Raw genomic sequence first — 19,525 nt, 5'->3', positions numbered from 1 at the left:
TATAAAGACGAAATAAGTAGTAGAAGAAGAAGAAAAGCCACCCTTTTATTTTAATATATTCATTTTTATTTCCTATATATAATATATAGGATGCCAGTGTCGTAAAGATTAAAATCTTTGTTTTATTGTCAATAAATTTTTTATACACACTTACATATTGTACTTAAACATATTTTATTTTATATTGTACATGTTTTTATTGAAATTTTTTTCTTTTATTTCTTAAACAATATTGTATTTACATAAAGATGTAAAAAGAAGATTCATTTACGAAATATTTTTGAATAATTGTCAAAAATTTTTGAAAAAATTGCTTTTTTTCTTATTTAAAAATTTTTATGGAATTTTTTTTTTTTGAAATTTTCTTTATTCGTATTTTGATTTTTCCGAAATTATTGTGAATTTTCGTAATGAATTCATTACGTATGGTTTTCTTAAATTTCATTTAATGGATTTTATAATAATGCTTAAAGATGAAAGTGAAGATTAAAATTTTTAAATTTTTTATTTTGTAATTTTTCTTTTTTAAATGATAATATATTTTAAAATGATTATAATGACATTAGAAAATGTCATTATATTCGATTATTATAATTTATAAAGATATATGCGTACATAGTTAAATAAGAGACATTTCACCATATTTGTACAACTATGAGAGATCTATTAATTCACCATATTGATGACTGTAAGAAATATAATTAATTATGGGCTTGTGGCGAGCGTTATGTAAATATTATACAACACTATTGAAATTTTTTACTTACAGTGCAATGCTATTTAGTCATATAAAATTACAAAATATTAATCTGTAGCTCTACACAATTACTGTACATTTTGTCATAAGTATTTAAAATTTTTACCATTTTAAGGCTTTACTAACATTTCATATGACTTTATAACTTATAGAATAATTTACCTATTCTAATAATTAAAATTTGGAGCGTTATTCTAATTGTCGAGTGAGGTGAGTAGCAGTAATAATCGAAAATCGATCGGTTCAAGTAAAATTGACATAATTTTAATAAGAATTTGTGACGAGTTAAGTTCGAAATAAAAGTTTGCGATGCCTTTATTTATATATCAAAAATAAAATTATCTTCATTTGCCTTCTAGTTTACGGATTTATCAGTTCCGAATAGTAATGAATTCAAAAAAAAAAAATCTCTTCTGTAAGCTAGTGCCGCGTAGCGTCAAATTCGCAATTACTTATGCAACTATTTTTTGCAAATTTTAGACTTTTTTTTTTGTCATAAAATTTGGGATTCCTTCAAATTTTACAATTTCATTAAATTTTGTTTGCTTAGTTGTCACTTACTAAATCCTTTTCGACAAAAAACCATATGTCAAATCAGAACTGCAATCGGAATTTTGGAATTGACTGAAATGTTTCTCATTATTTCCCGAGAAGTGTCACTGAAATCGCCATTTGGAATATCAAATTCAAGTCAAAACAACATTTGTCGTTCTATGTCGACAACTAGAATAAGGCTCTTAATTTTTGATTTTAAACATCATTAATTGAAATTCATTATTTGTTTACCTGGCCGGGGATTTTTACATATGTATATAAATATGTGCGTGCTTTCACTTGTAAAATTCAATGGCGTTGTTAAATGACAATTAATAATTTTTTGATAAGAATTGATTGAGTGAAAAAAAAAATTTTTTTTGTTAATTTTTTTTTTAATTTCACATACATTTAAATGAATAGTAAAAAGTTTTTTCTTTTGCTCTAGATATTTTTTTATGAATTGAACTCATTTAAATTATATAAAGAGACAATTTATGTGTAGTTTGATATAATTTTAATTTTTCAATGCCGAATCTACAAAAAAAAAAAAAAAAAATTAAAGCAGAAAATGAAATTTCGTTTTTTATTTAATTTCTCACTATTTTAAATAGTAGATAAAAATTTTTTTGTTTTTTTTTGTAATTTTCGCTTTCGATTTTCAAAAAATTTTTTAAATACAAAAAATTAACATATTGAATAATTTATCATTTCAAATTTATTATGTAATATTAAAGCTGGAATGTAACAGAACATTTTCATAATTTTCATAAAATATAATTAACAATACTAACGATACGCAAATAACCGGTTAGGTTAAAGAATTCAAGCAATTGAAATAATGAACACATTTATATATTTTTTTTTAATCATAATATATTTTTCCGTTTTATAAATTACTTTAATATTTTGAGATTATTTAAAAAATATTAATCTTGGAAATTCAATTAAACTCATATTGCGTTTTATGTAATGAATTTATGTCTTGTATGTTGATAAAAATAAAGGTATTTAATCAATTAATATTACAGTGAAGTCATAGTATAACAACCAAAATTTATTTTATTGCGTTATATTACCTGTTTACATTAATAATCCTTAAAATAAAGATTAATAATATTCAAACAATTATATACATCATCGGATTGAAAAAAGTGAACTCATTTACAAAGCTAGTGAGGCAAATAAATTTTCTTCACAAACATAATTACCGTGTCAGAGAAATTTTGGACGGCTTTTATCAATTAATAAAAAAAAACTGTTTCAAATAATATGTCTTTGTTGTTCCCAGTCATAAACGAAGAATTTATGTTCTTTATCACCGCCAAGTTTCTCTTATCTAAGATATTATAGTGTCCTGTATAAATAACGTTCTTTTCCATTCTTTTTTTCTGCATGGTCAAAGCAGTGCAATGAGATATCCACTTGCGACTACATGTTCGACTCGTCCCTTTTTATATTCTCATTTATAGTATTTGTGAATTTCTATAATTTAGCGACAGGAGCGTATTGAACTATCCACTGGAGTTTGATATTCTATGCTAAATTTCTATTTAAATGGGAAATTATAAATGAAAACGACATTAAAATTTATTATTTCTTTTTAATTACTTACTATAGTTAAAATTTTTATATGAATAAGCTGCCATATGATTTTATTTATTTAAATAAAAATAAAATACATAAATAAAGTCTGTGTTATTTTTTACAAAATGCGTCATAAATATTGATGTCACAGTACTTATTGTTTTCTTAATTTTTTTTTTTTTTAATTAACCTATATTTAAACTCATTTTTAAAGATCATACAAATTGTATACACAAAAAATATTTGTTATTCTAAAAATAATATTTTTTTTTTTTTTCACAAGTAAATGACTATGTCATTGAATTTCATCAGGTTGTATAATTTTTTTTTTTTATTTAGGATTTAAATTTTATTTTGTTAATAAATTAAAAAGGGTTCTTTTATTCTCCTTTCTAAAATAAAATTTTATTTTAATTTTCTTAGTTCATTAATGTTTCCAATCTTAATACAGTTATTTGTACAAGTGTATAGTTTTTTGGATACTGAGATAATATGTAAATTGTGAACTTATTACGTATAAATTTTAATTTATAACTAATTTTTAAGAAAATATTTCGTTAAAATAACACAATTATGAATTATACTCTCATTAGTAGAATAACAAACTTAATAGGTATAACAATTTTTTTTTGATATTTTAAAATTTAATTAAGTACCTACATTACATTGATTTTTTCTCTGTGTATTTGAAAGAAATCAAAATAATAATATTGTCAAAAATTCAAAATCTATTGTGAATTGAAAAAATTGTCAAATTTTTGGCAAAAGTATTTCTTATGCAGTTTGTTGAAACTTATATTCTAATTATTACTAAAATGAAATCTAAATTTTTATTTAAATGGAATATATTTTCTTTAGATGGATGAAATTCTTTAAATTAAAAGTTTAAGTTGAAACTATTAATTATATTCAATGAAATGAATTGAGTAATTGACAACCAAATTTACCACATGTCGTTTTAACAATATTTAATAATATAATTAATAAAAAAATTTTTACATTTTAAATTAAAATTGATGTTATACTTACTTCTATATCATTATTTCAAAAATGTGTTTTGACATGCAGCTGTAATATTAAAAATTGCTACTCAAAATTTGTTCAATGAAATAAATGCTCAAAAATCTTTCAAATTATTGGTTCCCAATTAGCATGTCATCTGTAAATTTTTTATAATTGATTAATAAAAACCTCTTATTAGAAAATTTTGATAATTGAGACTTTAGTATTATCACACTAATAAAATTAATGTTTTTTGTTGAGTTTAAGAAGGTAGAGAAACGAAATTTATTATATAATGTTCGAACAATTAATTAAATGACAATAAATTTTGCGCATTCACTGTAATCTTTTTATTTTTTTTCTCGAAACTATTCTTAAATTTTAAAATTTATTAAGAAAAACAAAAAAAAAAAACCTTATCACTTTTGATGATCTCTCGGGTGTTGGATGAATGTTAATTTTTTTTTCTTTATAGAATTAATAAAAAACAGTTATTGCAGTTAGGCTCATATGGTATTTTTGTTTTTGCTGTTCTTTTGTAAATTTAATTGGTTAAAAGTTCATCCAACTAAAAAAATTTTTTTTTTTTTAAATTAACCAATTTTTTGTTTATTGTTTTATTTTTTCTCGTGAACATTTTTTACTTTTTAATTTTGATCCCCAAATATGAAAGATCTTAATGAAACAAAAAAAAAAATTTTTTTTTTTCATATTAAATTTGGACATTATTGCCACTCCTAAAAAAATGTCAGTGGTACCCTATCATTTCGATAAAAGATTTTCATGTTTTTTTTTTTTCGTTTGAACCTTTCATTACTTTTTAGACAGCAAAATTCATGCATACATACATGTACACGAATATGTCTTCAGCATGCGTTCAAGATGTCTTTTAAAAAAATCTTTAAAAGAAATAAAGGTTAATAAACGTTGTAGGCATTGTTAACAATAAAATTTCAACACAAAAAAAAAAAACTAAAGGAAAGAATCAAGGAGAAGAAGAACTAAAGCATAAAAATTATGCGTTTTCTTTTTTTTAATAATTTAATGCATTTTTTTTTTTTGAAGAATATTAAAAAGAAGAAGAAAAAAAGGAGAAATAAACTAACAAAAAAAAAAAACATTTACTAATTAACATGATTTTGATTGTCTGTCTTTCTAAAAAAAATAAAGTTGGGTCAAACCAATGGTTTGTATTGTAGCACTTTTCCTTTCAACAAGTGAAAATTCTGCTTTTAAATACAGTCTATGCATACCTATCACGCTATTAAAATTATTTTCATTCATATTTAGCTATTTCTAGGATTGCATATATTTAGGATGATGCATTCATGCAGTCTTTGAAATAAAGCAAAAATTAATATAAAGAGGAGTTAACATAATGCTCGATTTTAAGGGTTAATTGTGTGAGTTAAGAAAAATAAATATATTTTTTTAATGTCACGGAATTTACCGCTAACTTTTTATGTTTATAGAAATTTGAAAGCGTTTGCGGTTTTGGAAATATAAGGCGCCAAAAATTCAAATTTTACAAATTTCAAGAGGCGATAACTTGAGAGGGGGTGGAGATGGAAAAAAATTTTCTTCTAACGAAATGAACTATTTGTTAATGTCTATAAGCCCCTAAAACTTCTACTGGCTGGGGTCTAGAAGAAAAACGAAATCAAAAATTTGGAAAAAAAAGACTTTAGATAACGGTAAATTTGAACGGCCATTTTGTTTTTCTAAAGTTTAACTATAGTATATCGCGCTAGGGGAAGCAAGCCGCTACCTTTATGCGTTTGCAAAATTTCAAAAATGCTTATGGTTTCATTGCAGCAAATAGTTAAAAAAGGCCATTTTTAAGGTTTTGGGCGGGTATAACTTCTAAAGGGGGTGAGATAGGTAAAAATTTTGTTCTACGGAAATAAGTTTCTAGCAAAGATCTATGTACATACAAAATTTCAGCTTTCTGTCTTCAAGGGTGTAGAAGTTTTGTAAACAGACACACGGACAGACGGACGGACGGACGGTCGGACGGACGGACGGACAGAGTGAAACTAATAAGCACTTTTTTTCAAAAATTTTTTGTAAAAGAGCTAAAAACAAAAATTTTATATAAAAATTATTACGAACATGTGGTGTGTAGATAATTTGTGTAAAAAAAAAATTAAAATAATTTCATGTTAAAAAAATTTTTGATTTGATTCTAAATACCTTTTTTTCTTTTATTACACTTAACAGCTGTAGAAATTTTTTTTCTATATATTTTAATTTTATTAGAAAGAAACACGCGCATATTGATGGCATGCCATTTGCAGACTTTTGAAGACAATCACCATAATGGTGAATATTTAATAAAAATCAATAAGTGGAAACAATTAATTTGAAATGAGAGGATCTTCTTTAAAAGTAGATCGTTTCAATGCGACGCATACCAATTAATTCGTGTTTAATTCATAAATGCACAAGTTTTTATTTGAGTTATACAATAATATAAATTTCTCTACAACTATATTAATAATTGAATACAAATAGAGATGCCACTTGCGTCATGAAAATTGTAATTTGACCTATTCATTTTAATACTCGCGCGATTATACTAATTGATGAGTTCGTCCTTGAAATATTTCTAATTTATAATCTAATTCCGAAATCCGATAATAATAATGGAAGTCCAGTGTTCCCACTTGGTAAAAACAAAATGTATCCAATTTCGAGGAAAAAATGTATCCAAAATGTATCCAACCTCATAAAGCAAAATTTTTATACCAAGCCGTCCTATTGTTGGTTTTTTTATTTATAGTAAATTCTTTAAGAAATCACATACAACTTCTATTATATATTAAATGTGTTAAAAGTTAAGGTCAGAATATGCATATGTTTTGCATATATGTTGTTGAACTATGTGCTAAAGACAATTCACCATTAAAACGGAAAAATTTAAAAAAATATGTGCAGCCAATGCATTTTCTATTACAACTAGCTTACTCCAAAATATTTCTGGTACGTTTTTGTCTAAATGTTCTAGATTTGAATACAGGAAGAGGCAGCACTCATTTAATAAAGCAGATTTCTTACTTTCCTTTAGTAAACTCGGAAATCTGCTTAGAAATGCCAGGAAATAACACTTTTGAAAGATAAAGTAATTACGCATTTTAATATTAGCAGCATTTTAACAGTTTTGTAACATTTATTTAGTGTTTAGAGAATAAATGTATCCATATTTCAGCAAAATTTTGAAATGTAGCAAATTTCGGCATTTTAGCAGATTTGAGTATCTTTGTATCCAAGCTAAATTTAAAGCAAAAAATGTATCCAAATGGATACAATTGTATCCAAGTGGGAACGCTGGTCCGATGTACGTTACTCAGATTATAATTCGACAGTTCGTATTATACTCGTAGGTCGTTATCGAGAAAAGGTCATTTAAATATTTTTAGAATTAAAAATTTAAAATTTTAAACTTTGTTAATAAATTTATTTTCTAGAAATTATTATTTTATTAGAATATAAGTTTAAAGTACTAAAAGTAATATATTTATAATGTAACTGAGTAAAACTTTAAAAAAAATTAAATTTATTGTAAATAATATAAAATTTTCAATTTTTACAAGAATTTATTTCGATTAGAAAATTTGAAATAGTTTATTGGCTTTATACTTTTATTACTCTCTTAAATCTCAAGTTTAAGTACTAGAATATAAAAATTTTAACGATGCAATATTTCAGAAGATTTATGAAAGGCGTAAATTGAAATTTGAATTTTGTTTTTATTACTTTAAAATAGTTAGAAATTATTACTGAAATCATAAGTACTTTATTTTAAATAAATAAATTTCAATTTCATGTACAATAAATTTAAATTTTTTTTTTAATTTCTTTCTGTTCCAAGATCTTTTTCTTATAAGTTTTAAACAAAGAATAAATTTTATACTTAATAATTAAATGGAAATGATATAATAAATGTAATGAAATAAAATATGAGAACCATTTTTAAAACTTTTTGAATATTTTTGAAATTATTGTGGAATTTGAATTGTGTAGATGGTGTACATAGATTTGATTTAAAGTTCTTACTATTATGTGCATTTAATTGTATTGTTCTCTTATAGAAGAAACAAAATTTAAAATCACAGGAAAAAGAGTACCAATTTAATAAACAAAAATAGTCGTAGGAGTATAGATGCATGCATTCATGCACAATATATAATATAAAAAGAAACTGTAGGAAGATGAAAATGATTTTAATAATAAAACAAAAAAAGAAATAAATATTAATTCCAATAAAATTTAATGAAAAAATAATTTTTAGAAAAAAAAACAATCAAATATGATTTCAGAATTTTTTTTTTTATTATTGTGAATTAATTAGAACTTTAAATCTTTCTAATTGATTCAATATAAATTTTAATTATCGAATATTAAAAAAAAATTATTTGTTTATCATTAATGATTATTATTTGTATTTATAGTTGAATAATAATTAATATTTGTTTTTGCTTATTATTTGAAATTATTTGAGTGATAATAAATGTCTAGAAAAAGGTGGTTAAATAAATTCTGTTGACAACGTGTAGCATATTGTCATATAATCTTAAAAATTTTTACAAATTATTATTAATAATCTATAATTTTCTATAGATAAAGATTTAATTAATGCAAATGAAAGTGTTTATTTTAATTATGACTTGGCATTTTCATTAAATTCATTTCTAAAATTACTTAAAATATATTTTCTTCTTAATGACGTAATTATTAAAATTTGGCATCATTATCAAAATAATTTGACGTAATTTTCAAAAACAATAGAAAAATCCTATCAGTAACTTTATGCGATAAGGCAAATTATTTAAAAATAATAATTTCTATTTAAAATTTTATAATATTTATGCAAAGTTATTTATATAAAAAAATAATTAGTGTTGTATAACTTTACAGGGGCAAACAAAATATACGTAACAAATTGTTATAGGTGCATAAATTATGGGATGAAAGTAATAAATTTTTATTTTTACATTTATGGACCATTAAAAATATTCACAATAAGTTTTTAAGAAAATATTTTCAATACTTATTTTCAATTAAATCATAACCTATTGCTATGTATATGTAATTTTAATTATTTTAATCCATCCTTAGGGGATGTTTTTTCCGTTCTATTGTATAATTACTCCAAATTGATTAAGTAATCATAATGAATTTGGCAACTGATGATGTTGAGACTCTTAAATTCAGCTCCTAAAAAAATGTAATTTTAATTTGTAAGCGTGATTTTATGATAATTCATAACCATTACCAATACATTTTAGCATTTGCCGAACAATTACATATTTCTACTTCTCAATATGAATATTTTTTAAGTGCCCCAATTTTGTTATAATTATCTTCAATTTGTAAACGTAATTAAGCACAGGCTATTGTAATTTTGCAACAAAATTATTTATGTATGACAAATCTACAAGTACAAATTAATTCTATTTTTATTTAATTGAAACATCACGTTTTTTATGCAATGTGGCATCACAAACTATGTCAATTATTTAAGTATATAAAAAATTATTTAATATATTTTTGTTTATGATAATTATTATTAATTTTTTATGTAATAAGTAAATGACATTTTTTGTTTACTTGATTTAAACTTGGAGTATAAGAAATTTTTATTAATTAATCATTCAATTTATAATTATTTCATTAATTTTTACAAATGTCATAATTATATAACCTATATATTAATAGTGGAAGAAAAACAAAAAAATTATAACATTCTATTTTTTTAAGTAATTTTAAATTTTTCTAAATTTCATAATATTGCCACGTAATGTTGTTTAGGTTATGTGATTTTAAGAATATTTTTTTCTGTTACTATTTGTTTTTGTTGTTCGAAGAAAGTTTGGGTAATAAATCACGTCTTATTTAAATGAAATTTTTTTAAAATCATTATGACGTTCGTAAGTGATGTACATACATACATATATGTGCATATTACTTTATACAATAGTATTTAATTTTTATTATGATATTATATTTTATTATAGTATAATTAAAATTTTGTATTGAACATGATAAATCATTTATTTTTAGTAGTTATACTAAAATTATCAATATTAAGGTGGGGTATATTAAGTTACTTTGTACAGATATAGGTTTTATATAAATAATAATTTATTTTATGTTATAATGCTTTTGAAAATTTTGTAATTGAAAATCACATATAAAATTCATGCACGAGTTGTTTACATTGTACTCGCTTATTATGAATAACCAAGGTAAAATTATCTCGATAATATATTCTTATGTAAGGAATTTATTTTCATCATAAGGTAGAAACAAGGATCGCATAAAGTTCCGCACACTTTAAATGCGGAACTTATTTACTATTTAAGTATCTAAGTAACTATTTACTATTTAAGTATTTAAGTAACTAAAAAATTTTATATTCATACGTTTCATAATATCATGGTCACAAAAGGGTCCAAAGACAAGCCGTTATAATTCGAAACAAAACTTATAGTTTTAAGTAAAACTGTTATACCTATCTCAATAATTAAGTAAAACTGTTATACCTAAAACTGTTATACCTATATAATTTCTGTTAACCCTTACTATTTATAGGTCGGATAAAATACAAATATTTATTAATTTCATTCCCTTGAAATTCGTTACAATATATCGCAAGTTACGAATATACATATTTTTACGGTTTTTTAATATTTATTCAGGTAGACAGTCAAAAGTAAAAGTAGACTTTAACTTTCAATAATATTCATATATAATATGTTGATTAAATTATTAATTTTATACCTAAATATTATATAGAGCGTTAATTAAAATGAGCATTTATTATAAAAATTATTTAATAATATAATTATGAAATTTTGAATTTATTTTAAGTTAATTATGTTTTTTTTTTTGTGATAAAATAATAAAAATTTTTGCAAAGGTGTACTCATTAATATGCAATGAATTGCCAAATTCCTTTTATTAATTAATTTAAAAAATAAATATAAAACTCTTATGTAATAAATGGTGTTTTTATTTTTGAAAATAGCAAAAAATGATTAAATAATATTGTAAAAAGTTCAAAAAAAATTTTTAAATTTAAAATAAAAAAAAAATTATGAAATATTTTTAATAAATTAGAAATTTTTCGAATTAATTTCAAATTCAAAGGAACTTCTTGCAAACCAAAAAGAGAAATAAAGTTTCCCGCCTAAGTTTTTTGAACATACAATATGTATGTATATCCTTGCGTGTTAAATGGAAGTGAGCTAATGTGTCGATAAATATGTATAATTACTTCACTAAAAAGTATAAATTTCCAATAGCATCGGTAATCCCAATAGATTCATTGAAAAAATGTTATCGTAAATTTCGATTAAAATATACATATGTATATGTATGTATGTACATAAATTTTCCTTTTTTGCAATTTCAAAATTTTTTTAAATATTTTATGTTTGACATTGAAGGTTTTTACTAATCGATTTCAGTTCGTCAATATTATTTATTGACTTATATATCCGTACGATATTGACATTCATAACAATATTTTTAGATTACGATATCAATATTTATGTAAACAAAGCAAAATTACTTACTACTTACGGTATTTATACTGACGGTGTAAACATATATATTATTTATACTTACGGTATTAACTTTTACAATATTTATGCTTGCAATATTATCTTTTATGATATATATAGTTTCGGTATTAACATTTACGATATGTTGCGTGCGATAGTATTTACGATATTGTATTTACGGTATTAGCATTTACGATATCAATATATACGGTATACACATTTACGATATTAGCTTTTACGATAACACGAAAAATTTTCTTTTTTTTTTTTGTTTATAAAAATAATAATTATTAAGTATGCGGTATTTAATAAAAGACCGCTTATAAATTAAAAAAATTGAAAAAAAAGAAAATCAATTATCACGAAATGGATTTTTAATTAATCATATATTTTTTTGACTTTCTTTGTTTTTATACGTGGCGTACGCTTAAAAATACTTAATGTCTTCTTTTTTCTTCTTTTAATCAATAGTGGTATTAATTTTATTTGTTTTTATTTTTAAGGAAGGGGTTATAAAATTTGGAAAAGAAAACAAAAATTATTAAAGTAAATTAAAAGAAAAAATTTAAACATAAAAGAAAAAAAAAACAACACAAAAAGTGGAAAAAATATAAGGTGTGATCGTGTTGTACGTGTTAATTTTTATTATTAAATATTTTTATTATTATTTTTATTATTTTCCTATATTATTAAAATGAAAATTGTTCTTGGAAAAAATTTATTTTTCTTATAAATTAAAACGTCATTCATTTGTTTATAGAAAATAATTGTTTTCCGAAATTAGTTTTTTTTTATTTATTTCTGAAACTATGGTGAAAAATGTATGAAAATGATTTTCTGTTTTTTAACAATAAAGTGTGAAAATAAAAAATTTTTAAGCGATTTTTAATTTTCTAAATTATAATTTTTTTATATTTTTAAAATAATTTATTAAAAAAAAATAATACTCTTTTAATCAAAAGTACGTGAATGAAAAAAAGAGATAGAATAAAGTTAAACACAAAGAATTAAATAAAAAGCTATTAGTGCTTATACTAATTTAAATAATTTTTAATAGCTAGTTTATAATTAAAATAAAAAATTTGTGCTTACATACAAATATATATAAAAATATAATACGTATATATATACATATAAAAATAAATAACTAGTTTTAACTAGAGTAATAATAATGATTCCGTGTGTTAGTTTAACGGAAACAAGTGTTCTTAGTAATATGAAAGAACGTGTTAAAATATTTGGTTGCAGGTTAAGCTTTTGGAATAATATGGGTCACAGTTTAACTAGCACAAAAGGTCAGTTAATTAAGAAAAAAAAAATTTATATACTTATATATTTTTTGTCATTTAATTACAATATTTGATAATAAAAATTGAATTTTGGTTTTTGTATTTGTATAAATGGAAATATAATAAAATTTTTATTGTTTTCATATTGATATTTACATAATTTTGTCAATCTATTAAAAATAATAAAAAAAAAAAACGAGAATTAATTTATAAGTAATAAAATTGGAATAGAACAAAAGCCTGCTCTAAATTAATTAACTCAAATCGTATATAATTTTTTTTATCGTATTTTCAAGAATTTTCTTTATATTTTATGAATTCTTTGATATCGGAAATTATTTAATTTTGACGTTGTGTTAAAATTTTAAGTAATTTTATTAAAAAATTAAAAATAGATGGATAATCATTAGTAAAAAGATGCTTACTACAATGTACGAGCATGATAATTTATTATTCATAAGAGAGACCAATAACGGAGAGCGAATAACTATTTTCTCATTTAATGCTCTGTTCAATATGATAATTCTCATAACTGTAATGAAAATTATTTATTGCACAGTCTTTAAATAAGCACATTGCAGTCCTTCATGTTGACTGACGAAAACCAAGTTTATTGTATAATATCTACTTTACTTCTTATAAACTGCAATATACCAATAATTCTTAAGCTTCAATTTTTGAAATTATTTAGGTTTTAATTTGAAAAGATCATTTTATTGTAAAATTAATCGTTAATAATACAGAAATCACGTATGTTTTGAGGTTTTAATTTTTTTTAACTATTTTTGTTCTTTTTTTTTTATTTAAATGCATTTTACTTGATGATGATATTAAATTTTACATTTTTTTTTAGCAAAAAAGAAGTTGACCTAATTTTTTCTTTTATAAAAATTTCTTAAAATATTCCCTACGTAATGTATTTATAATCTGATGTGTATGTTTACAGCATAACCTTATTGACATCCTTAATTAACATAAAATATAAAACATGAAAATCAGTATGGGATTTTATTGTGAAATCCTAAATACTTTATTCAAGGCCATTAAAAAATTTATTTGCATATTATAATCTGTTCATATTTAATCATTTATGTACGTATATGTACATATTATATATTTAAATATAGTTGGTCAAAGTTAAATTTTTTAAGTATATAAAATAATAAAATACAAGTACGTGTCGGATATAAATACTTTGTATATAAATAAATACATATTTGTTGTATACATAAACACAATTATTGAAAATTACTGAAAAGGGCACTAACTATAAATACTGATTATATTTGGAATTCTTCAAAAACAATTTTGAATATTACGACATTTTTATAATATTTTTATCCATATTAAAATTAACAATAGTTTTAATGATTTAATAATCATGGAATTTTTAATTATAAACGTGACAAATTCATTGCAGTTTTTATATATATAAGTACGTTATTTATTATATGTTTTCACACAAAGAGACATAGTAAATTTGACATTGTGTTTATAATACTGTAAACAAAATTTTGCGGCGAATTAAGAACTGCGGTTTATGTCTTGGGTAGTAATTAGTATGCAACGCATATATATATATGTACTTCATGGATTGAAGAATTTCTGAAATGTTTTAAGACAATAATAACATTTGATAATAAAATTTTGTTGAACAAAATTAACCCTTTAATACATGATATATGACATACTACGTTTTTTTTAATTCCCTTTAATAAAGTCGTCAAATTTCTCTTTAAGAGTCCTACAAATTGCAATTCAAATTGTTCTTAGCCAAATGATAAGAAAAAAATCAATACATATTAGCTTAAATACATTTTAAATGCATTCGTGGAATTGTTTTTTAATTTTTCTTTTAGAAGTTTCAACATTTTTGTTTTCCTTTATTTTCTGCGGGTTTTTGAATCTCAATATGTATAAAGATCTGCACAGTTTGATAGTATATATGAAGATTTTCCCATAACTACAACTAAAAAAATTAATAAATTAGAAAGGAGTTCTGCAGTTAAGGGTTAATTTTCTTTTTATTTTTTAGTAAAATTTTTCAATGCGATCTTAGAAATATTAATTCCACATTTAATATCATACTTGCTCATGCTCGCAGTTAGACTTACATTAGGAAACAAAATAAAATAAAAATTTTTCGTAATTGCATAAGTACCTTAAGGTTGTCAGCACAAAAAATTGTTGTTATTTCCTTGGTATTTTTTTGTCCAAAATAATTTTTTTTTTTTTGAAATTACATTCAACTTATTGATTGGAAACGTGTAAAGTTAAAAATATAATCAGCGATCTTTTGTTTTATTAATTTAATAAATTGATTGTTTTTCTTGTGACTATTGAATTTATGGTTGAATTTTTTTTATACTTAAATATGAAACAAAAAACACAAACATTACAATGAGTTTTTATTTTCAAATGTAATTATAAAAAAAAATTTTTTTTTTACTTATAATGAAGTCTTCGTCTATTAAATATGTGAATATTTTAAATTTTAATGCTCAAAATAATTTTGTAATAATGGCTTTTTTTGTTGTTGTTGTGTATTCAACAGGGATTAAATACTTAATTCCAATTTAACAAATAATACCAGTTAATTAAGTTTATATAGAATCAATGAAATTTTTCGTTTAATAATTTTTATTTTGAAATCGTCTTTATCCGAATGAATCCGAATTATTATCCGAATTACTAAATGTATGAGGATTGTATTATGAAATTTTATTTCAGTCGTTTGAAATATGGTCATATATTGTTGCCATAATTTACTCAGGCTATCGTTTGAAATATTATTGTATTATAGGTGCGATATTTGTTCGTTACTAATAATATTTAAGTTTCTCAGAGAAATTTCTTGGAGTAAATTCGGAGTTAGCAATTAGCTGTACTATAATTGTACGATTATGATGCAGATATCAAATTTAATATAAATATAATTTTCAATTAACGTATATTTATTACTGTTTTTTCAAATTAATAAAGGGTATGTACAGGAAATAAATTTCAATATGTATAAATAACTCAAGTATTGCAATTCCATAAAAAAAATAATTCACAAAATTATTACTAATTGATTTAAAATTTAATTAAGTAGCATAACTATATAAACATGTACATACATTTGTAGCTGTTTAGTAATTTACAATCTGAATTATTATGAGTATTGTATTAGTAGAGTAACGCATAGCAAGTTAAAAACTTGCAAGCTTAGCATTTTTAATATTTTTTGTCTATTCACAAATACAGAAGCAATTTAATATTTTTTTAATATAATTTCTTTTATCGCTATTAGTTAATATCGTAATTTAATAAGGATTTCCAAATAAATATTTGAAATATTGCTAGTATAACTTTTACATAGTTAAAATAAACTAAAACACTTAAACAGGTTTGCAAAATTCCGTTCATAGAAAAAAAAATGCTATTTAAAATTTAGTTTCGATATTCAATTGATTTAAACCTATATTAAAAATATATAAATTTATAAATTTCTCAAAAAATTGTTGAGTAGGTAGCCGAATCATAAAATTTTTATCGTATTTAATGACCACATTAAACTCAATTTATGGATCAGGTCTATGATAATAGTTTACTTTTATATTTTGAAATTTTTCGGTTTTGTTTCTCGATATTTTCATTTCAATTGTTTTACTACAAATTTCTTCTTCTTTTTCAAAATTTTTATACAAAATTAAAATTTGTTGAAGAAAAAAAAAATAATAAAAATAAAAACAATAAAAAATTATAAAAATTAATTTTTCTTTGAATATAATTTTTCCCACCATTATTTGGCCATCATTGAACGCGAGTAATTTAAAAAAAAAAAAAATTATAATAAAAGAATTACAAATCTTTTTAGGTTCAAGAAATTTAGTTTTGTTTTTGTAAATAATTTTTTTTTTGTTTTCAGTTTTCTATTATTAGTTTCCCAATGCTATACAAAACTAAACTTGCTCCCCAATAATATAAAAACGAAATTTTTGAAGATATTAGACTTTTTTTAAATTTTTACAGTAATAGCAAAAAAAATTTTTGTATTTTTCCTGAAAATATTAGAAAATAAATGAATTCTTATTAATGAATTAATTAATTAATACCTACACATGTATACACACAAGTTGGTAATGAAAACAACAGTTTTTGCTACCAGTCGCAATCTTCGGAATCGAAATATTCACTGAAAAATCAATCTACTATCCCGAATAAGGGATGTCATTGGCTCTGATGCTTATTGTTTCTTGGTTCTTCCTAAAGTAATTTTGGTTATAAGATGATATAGAAAAGCGTGTAACAACTTCTCACTTTTTTTTTTTACCATAGAGTTAATGATTTCTCCTTTAAATTAAAGTATTTAATAAGTTTACTGATGATTTGCAAAACGCCGTCATAGAAATTATTGTTTTGATCTTGAATAGTATTTGCTCCCCTGTTTCATTTTCAAGATTCTACAACAAATCACTTAAAAATCAACATTATTTTTTTTTATTTAAATAAAGGATGAATTACTTAAAATTACACAAAATATTTATAAACATTTTTATGTTTATAAGTGTATCAGTCGAGTATGAAATAAAAAATTCTTCATAAAATAATGCTGCATGTACAGTAAAATATAGAGAGTAGAAGAAGCAAAGAAAAAAGAAACACACGACTACAATACCACTTATGTAGTAGAGGAGGTTATTTTTTGATGATGTTGATTATACTGATGATTATTATTATATTTTCTTATTGTTATTCTTATTATTGTTATTATGCTGAGTATTTTTTTTTTATTTTAGTTTTTAATAATACCATTGATATTGATGCTATTGATGATGATGAGATCGAAAAAACTGTTTTAGGAATATTTACATATATACATTCACTTATATTAGCGTGTATAATTTGTATATTTGTATATACCGAGTACATAAAAACATTCTATAGATATTTTACTCTAATATGGTATAAAATTTAAAGTATGGCGATGGTTGATGGCCCATAAAGTAAAGATAGAAAAAAAGGAAACAAAATGAAAAAAAAAAAAAACAGAAAAGAACAGAAGAAAAAAACAATGATGAAGCGCAAATCAAGAGGCCAGAGACGGCATGCGTTATAAGCTGTTTATAAAATGAATACAAGAAAAAAAAGGAAAAGACAAATAAAAAATATAGGTAGTATGGCAATTCGTTTACGGTGACCATATAGTTTTAAATTTAAATCAATATTAAAAGTGGTATGACACTAAAACAAAGTATCTGGTATGATCATTCGGGAAAATTTTGCTGTACACTAGGGTATAATATGTTCAGTCAAATTTTTCTGTTTAAGATTCATACATAGATGGTATTTTTAATGGTATAAGTAAAAAAAATTCAATACAGTTATCGATACTCAAAAGAAACAATTCTAGATAACACGATGTAAATAATTTTAGAGTAATCTTAGAAAACAATTTAAATTGCTGAATTCAATCACTTAGATTCAAATAATGCCGTTGCACAAAAAAGCAGATTATAAGGTTCTTCTTCATCTTTTCTTCATACTTATATGCAATTTATTTAATTTTAGATAATGTTTCCTCAAAATGAAAAAGTAAATATGGTTACCGTAATTACAAAATACTTTTTGTACAATAAATAAAATTGTACGTAGCGAGAAACTATTGCTACTTTGCTTATTTTACACAATAAATTTATATTTAAAATTACATACATGCAAAAAATATACGTAACTATTTACACAGTGCATCTGTGGTTTAAAGGAAAACCTTGCTAAACCGAAAACATGTTTCGGTTATATTAAATTGTTTTTTTTTATAAATTTAGAACTAAATAAGGTACATAAATAAATCAAATTTCGCCGGAATATAAAAAAGGAAAAGCAAAGAACTTAAATTTAACTGAAATTTTTTAAAAATTATCAAACAGGAGGGCAAAATTTTCAAAAAAATTCGTATTTTATCATATATTATTTTCAGAATTACTTGAAATACATTAACCAAATTTTCAAAAAAAAAAAAAATATAGATCGAACTAAGTATAAGGTATCGGGGTAAAGTAATAAGACCTAACTAATCAGTTAGTTATAATAAAAATTTTTGAACTCCGAAAAAGAAACTTACAGCTCTGATGTTCACCGACGATTATCTTCTATGCCCTTCCGATAATATTCAAGAAGACGAGACAATTCCTGGATTGCTGCTACTTCCTTTTCTGAATGTACATGCATACAAATGAGCTTGCATATTCATATTTAAAGCATGAAGTTGAATTCTTAGATGATATTTTAAGTTTCTAGCAAAGTGAGTGATTAAAAATTTAAATTGCCCTTTGAATTTCACTTAAATAGTTAATGAAGGTAATAAGGTCTTACTTATATAATCTAGAAAAAATTTTAATTTAAATTTTATAAAATTTTAAATTAATCTCAAATAATGTAAAAAGCTTAAAAAGTTGACTTTTTACTTTTAATTTTAAGAAACACCTAGCAAAAAAAAAAAATTGCGTCCTCATTCCCGCTCAGCCTTTTATTACCCACTAGGCCTTATTATCCCGAGGTAATTAATTCAATTTTTGTAATAAAATTGAATACTACTAATTTCGACTTAGCCATTGTTTTCTTCTAACCACCGGAGATGTTCATAATATGTACGTATTTATGTTAAATTCAATGTACGCTTTCATATTGAAAAATAAAAGAAAATCAAAAGCGTATACAGAATATATTTTTATACTCTTGATGGTTTTTTTTTTATACACACACTATGTGTGCATACTCGTAATTAATACAAGTATAAAATGTAC

The 19,525-nt window shown here is 22.6% G+C and overlaps 1 protein-coding gene across 2 annotated transcripts in view; it reads left to right on the top strand.

Annotated features, from left to right (window-relative positions):
* The window catches only part of LOC129615867 (tyrosine-protein kinase Btk29A), a 91,784-nt gene that overhangs the window by 38,924 nt on the left and 33,335 nt on the right, over window positions 1-19,525 (top strand). Inside the window, exon 1 of one of the 2 annotated variants that reach the window (XM_055531261.1) lies at window positions 12,561-12,743. The exons of the other annotated variant lie outside the window; for it this stretch is intronic. Within the exon in view, the coding sequence (XP_055387236.1) occupies window positions 12,620-12,743 (124 nt within the window). The 5' untranslated portion in view covers window positions 12,561-12,619. Of the gene's footprint in view, window positions 1-12,560; window positions 12,744-19,525 lie in introns of those variants that run through there. 2 annotated transcript variants of the gene reach the window in all.

The sequence above is a fragment of the Condylostylus longicornis genome, unplaced genomic scaffold (assembly GCF_029603195.1).
Source record: "Condylostylus longicornis isolate FDR11 unplaced genomic scaffold, ASM2960319v2 ptg000153l, whole genome shotgun sequence".
Classification (NCBI taxonomy): domain Eukaryota; kingdom Metazoa; phylum Arthropoda; class Insecta; order Diptera; family Dolichopodidae; genus Condylostylus; species Condylostylus longicornis.
Note: the sequence above shows the minus strand (reverse complement) of the source record. Positions and strands in the feature narration are given on the sequence as shown.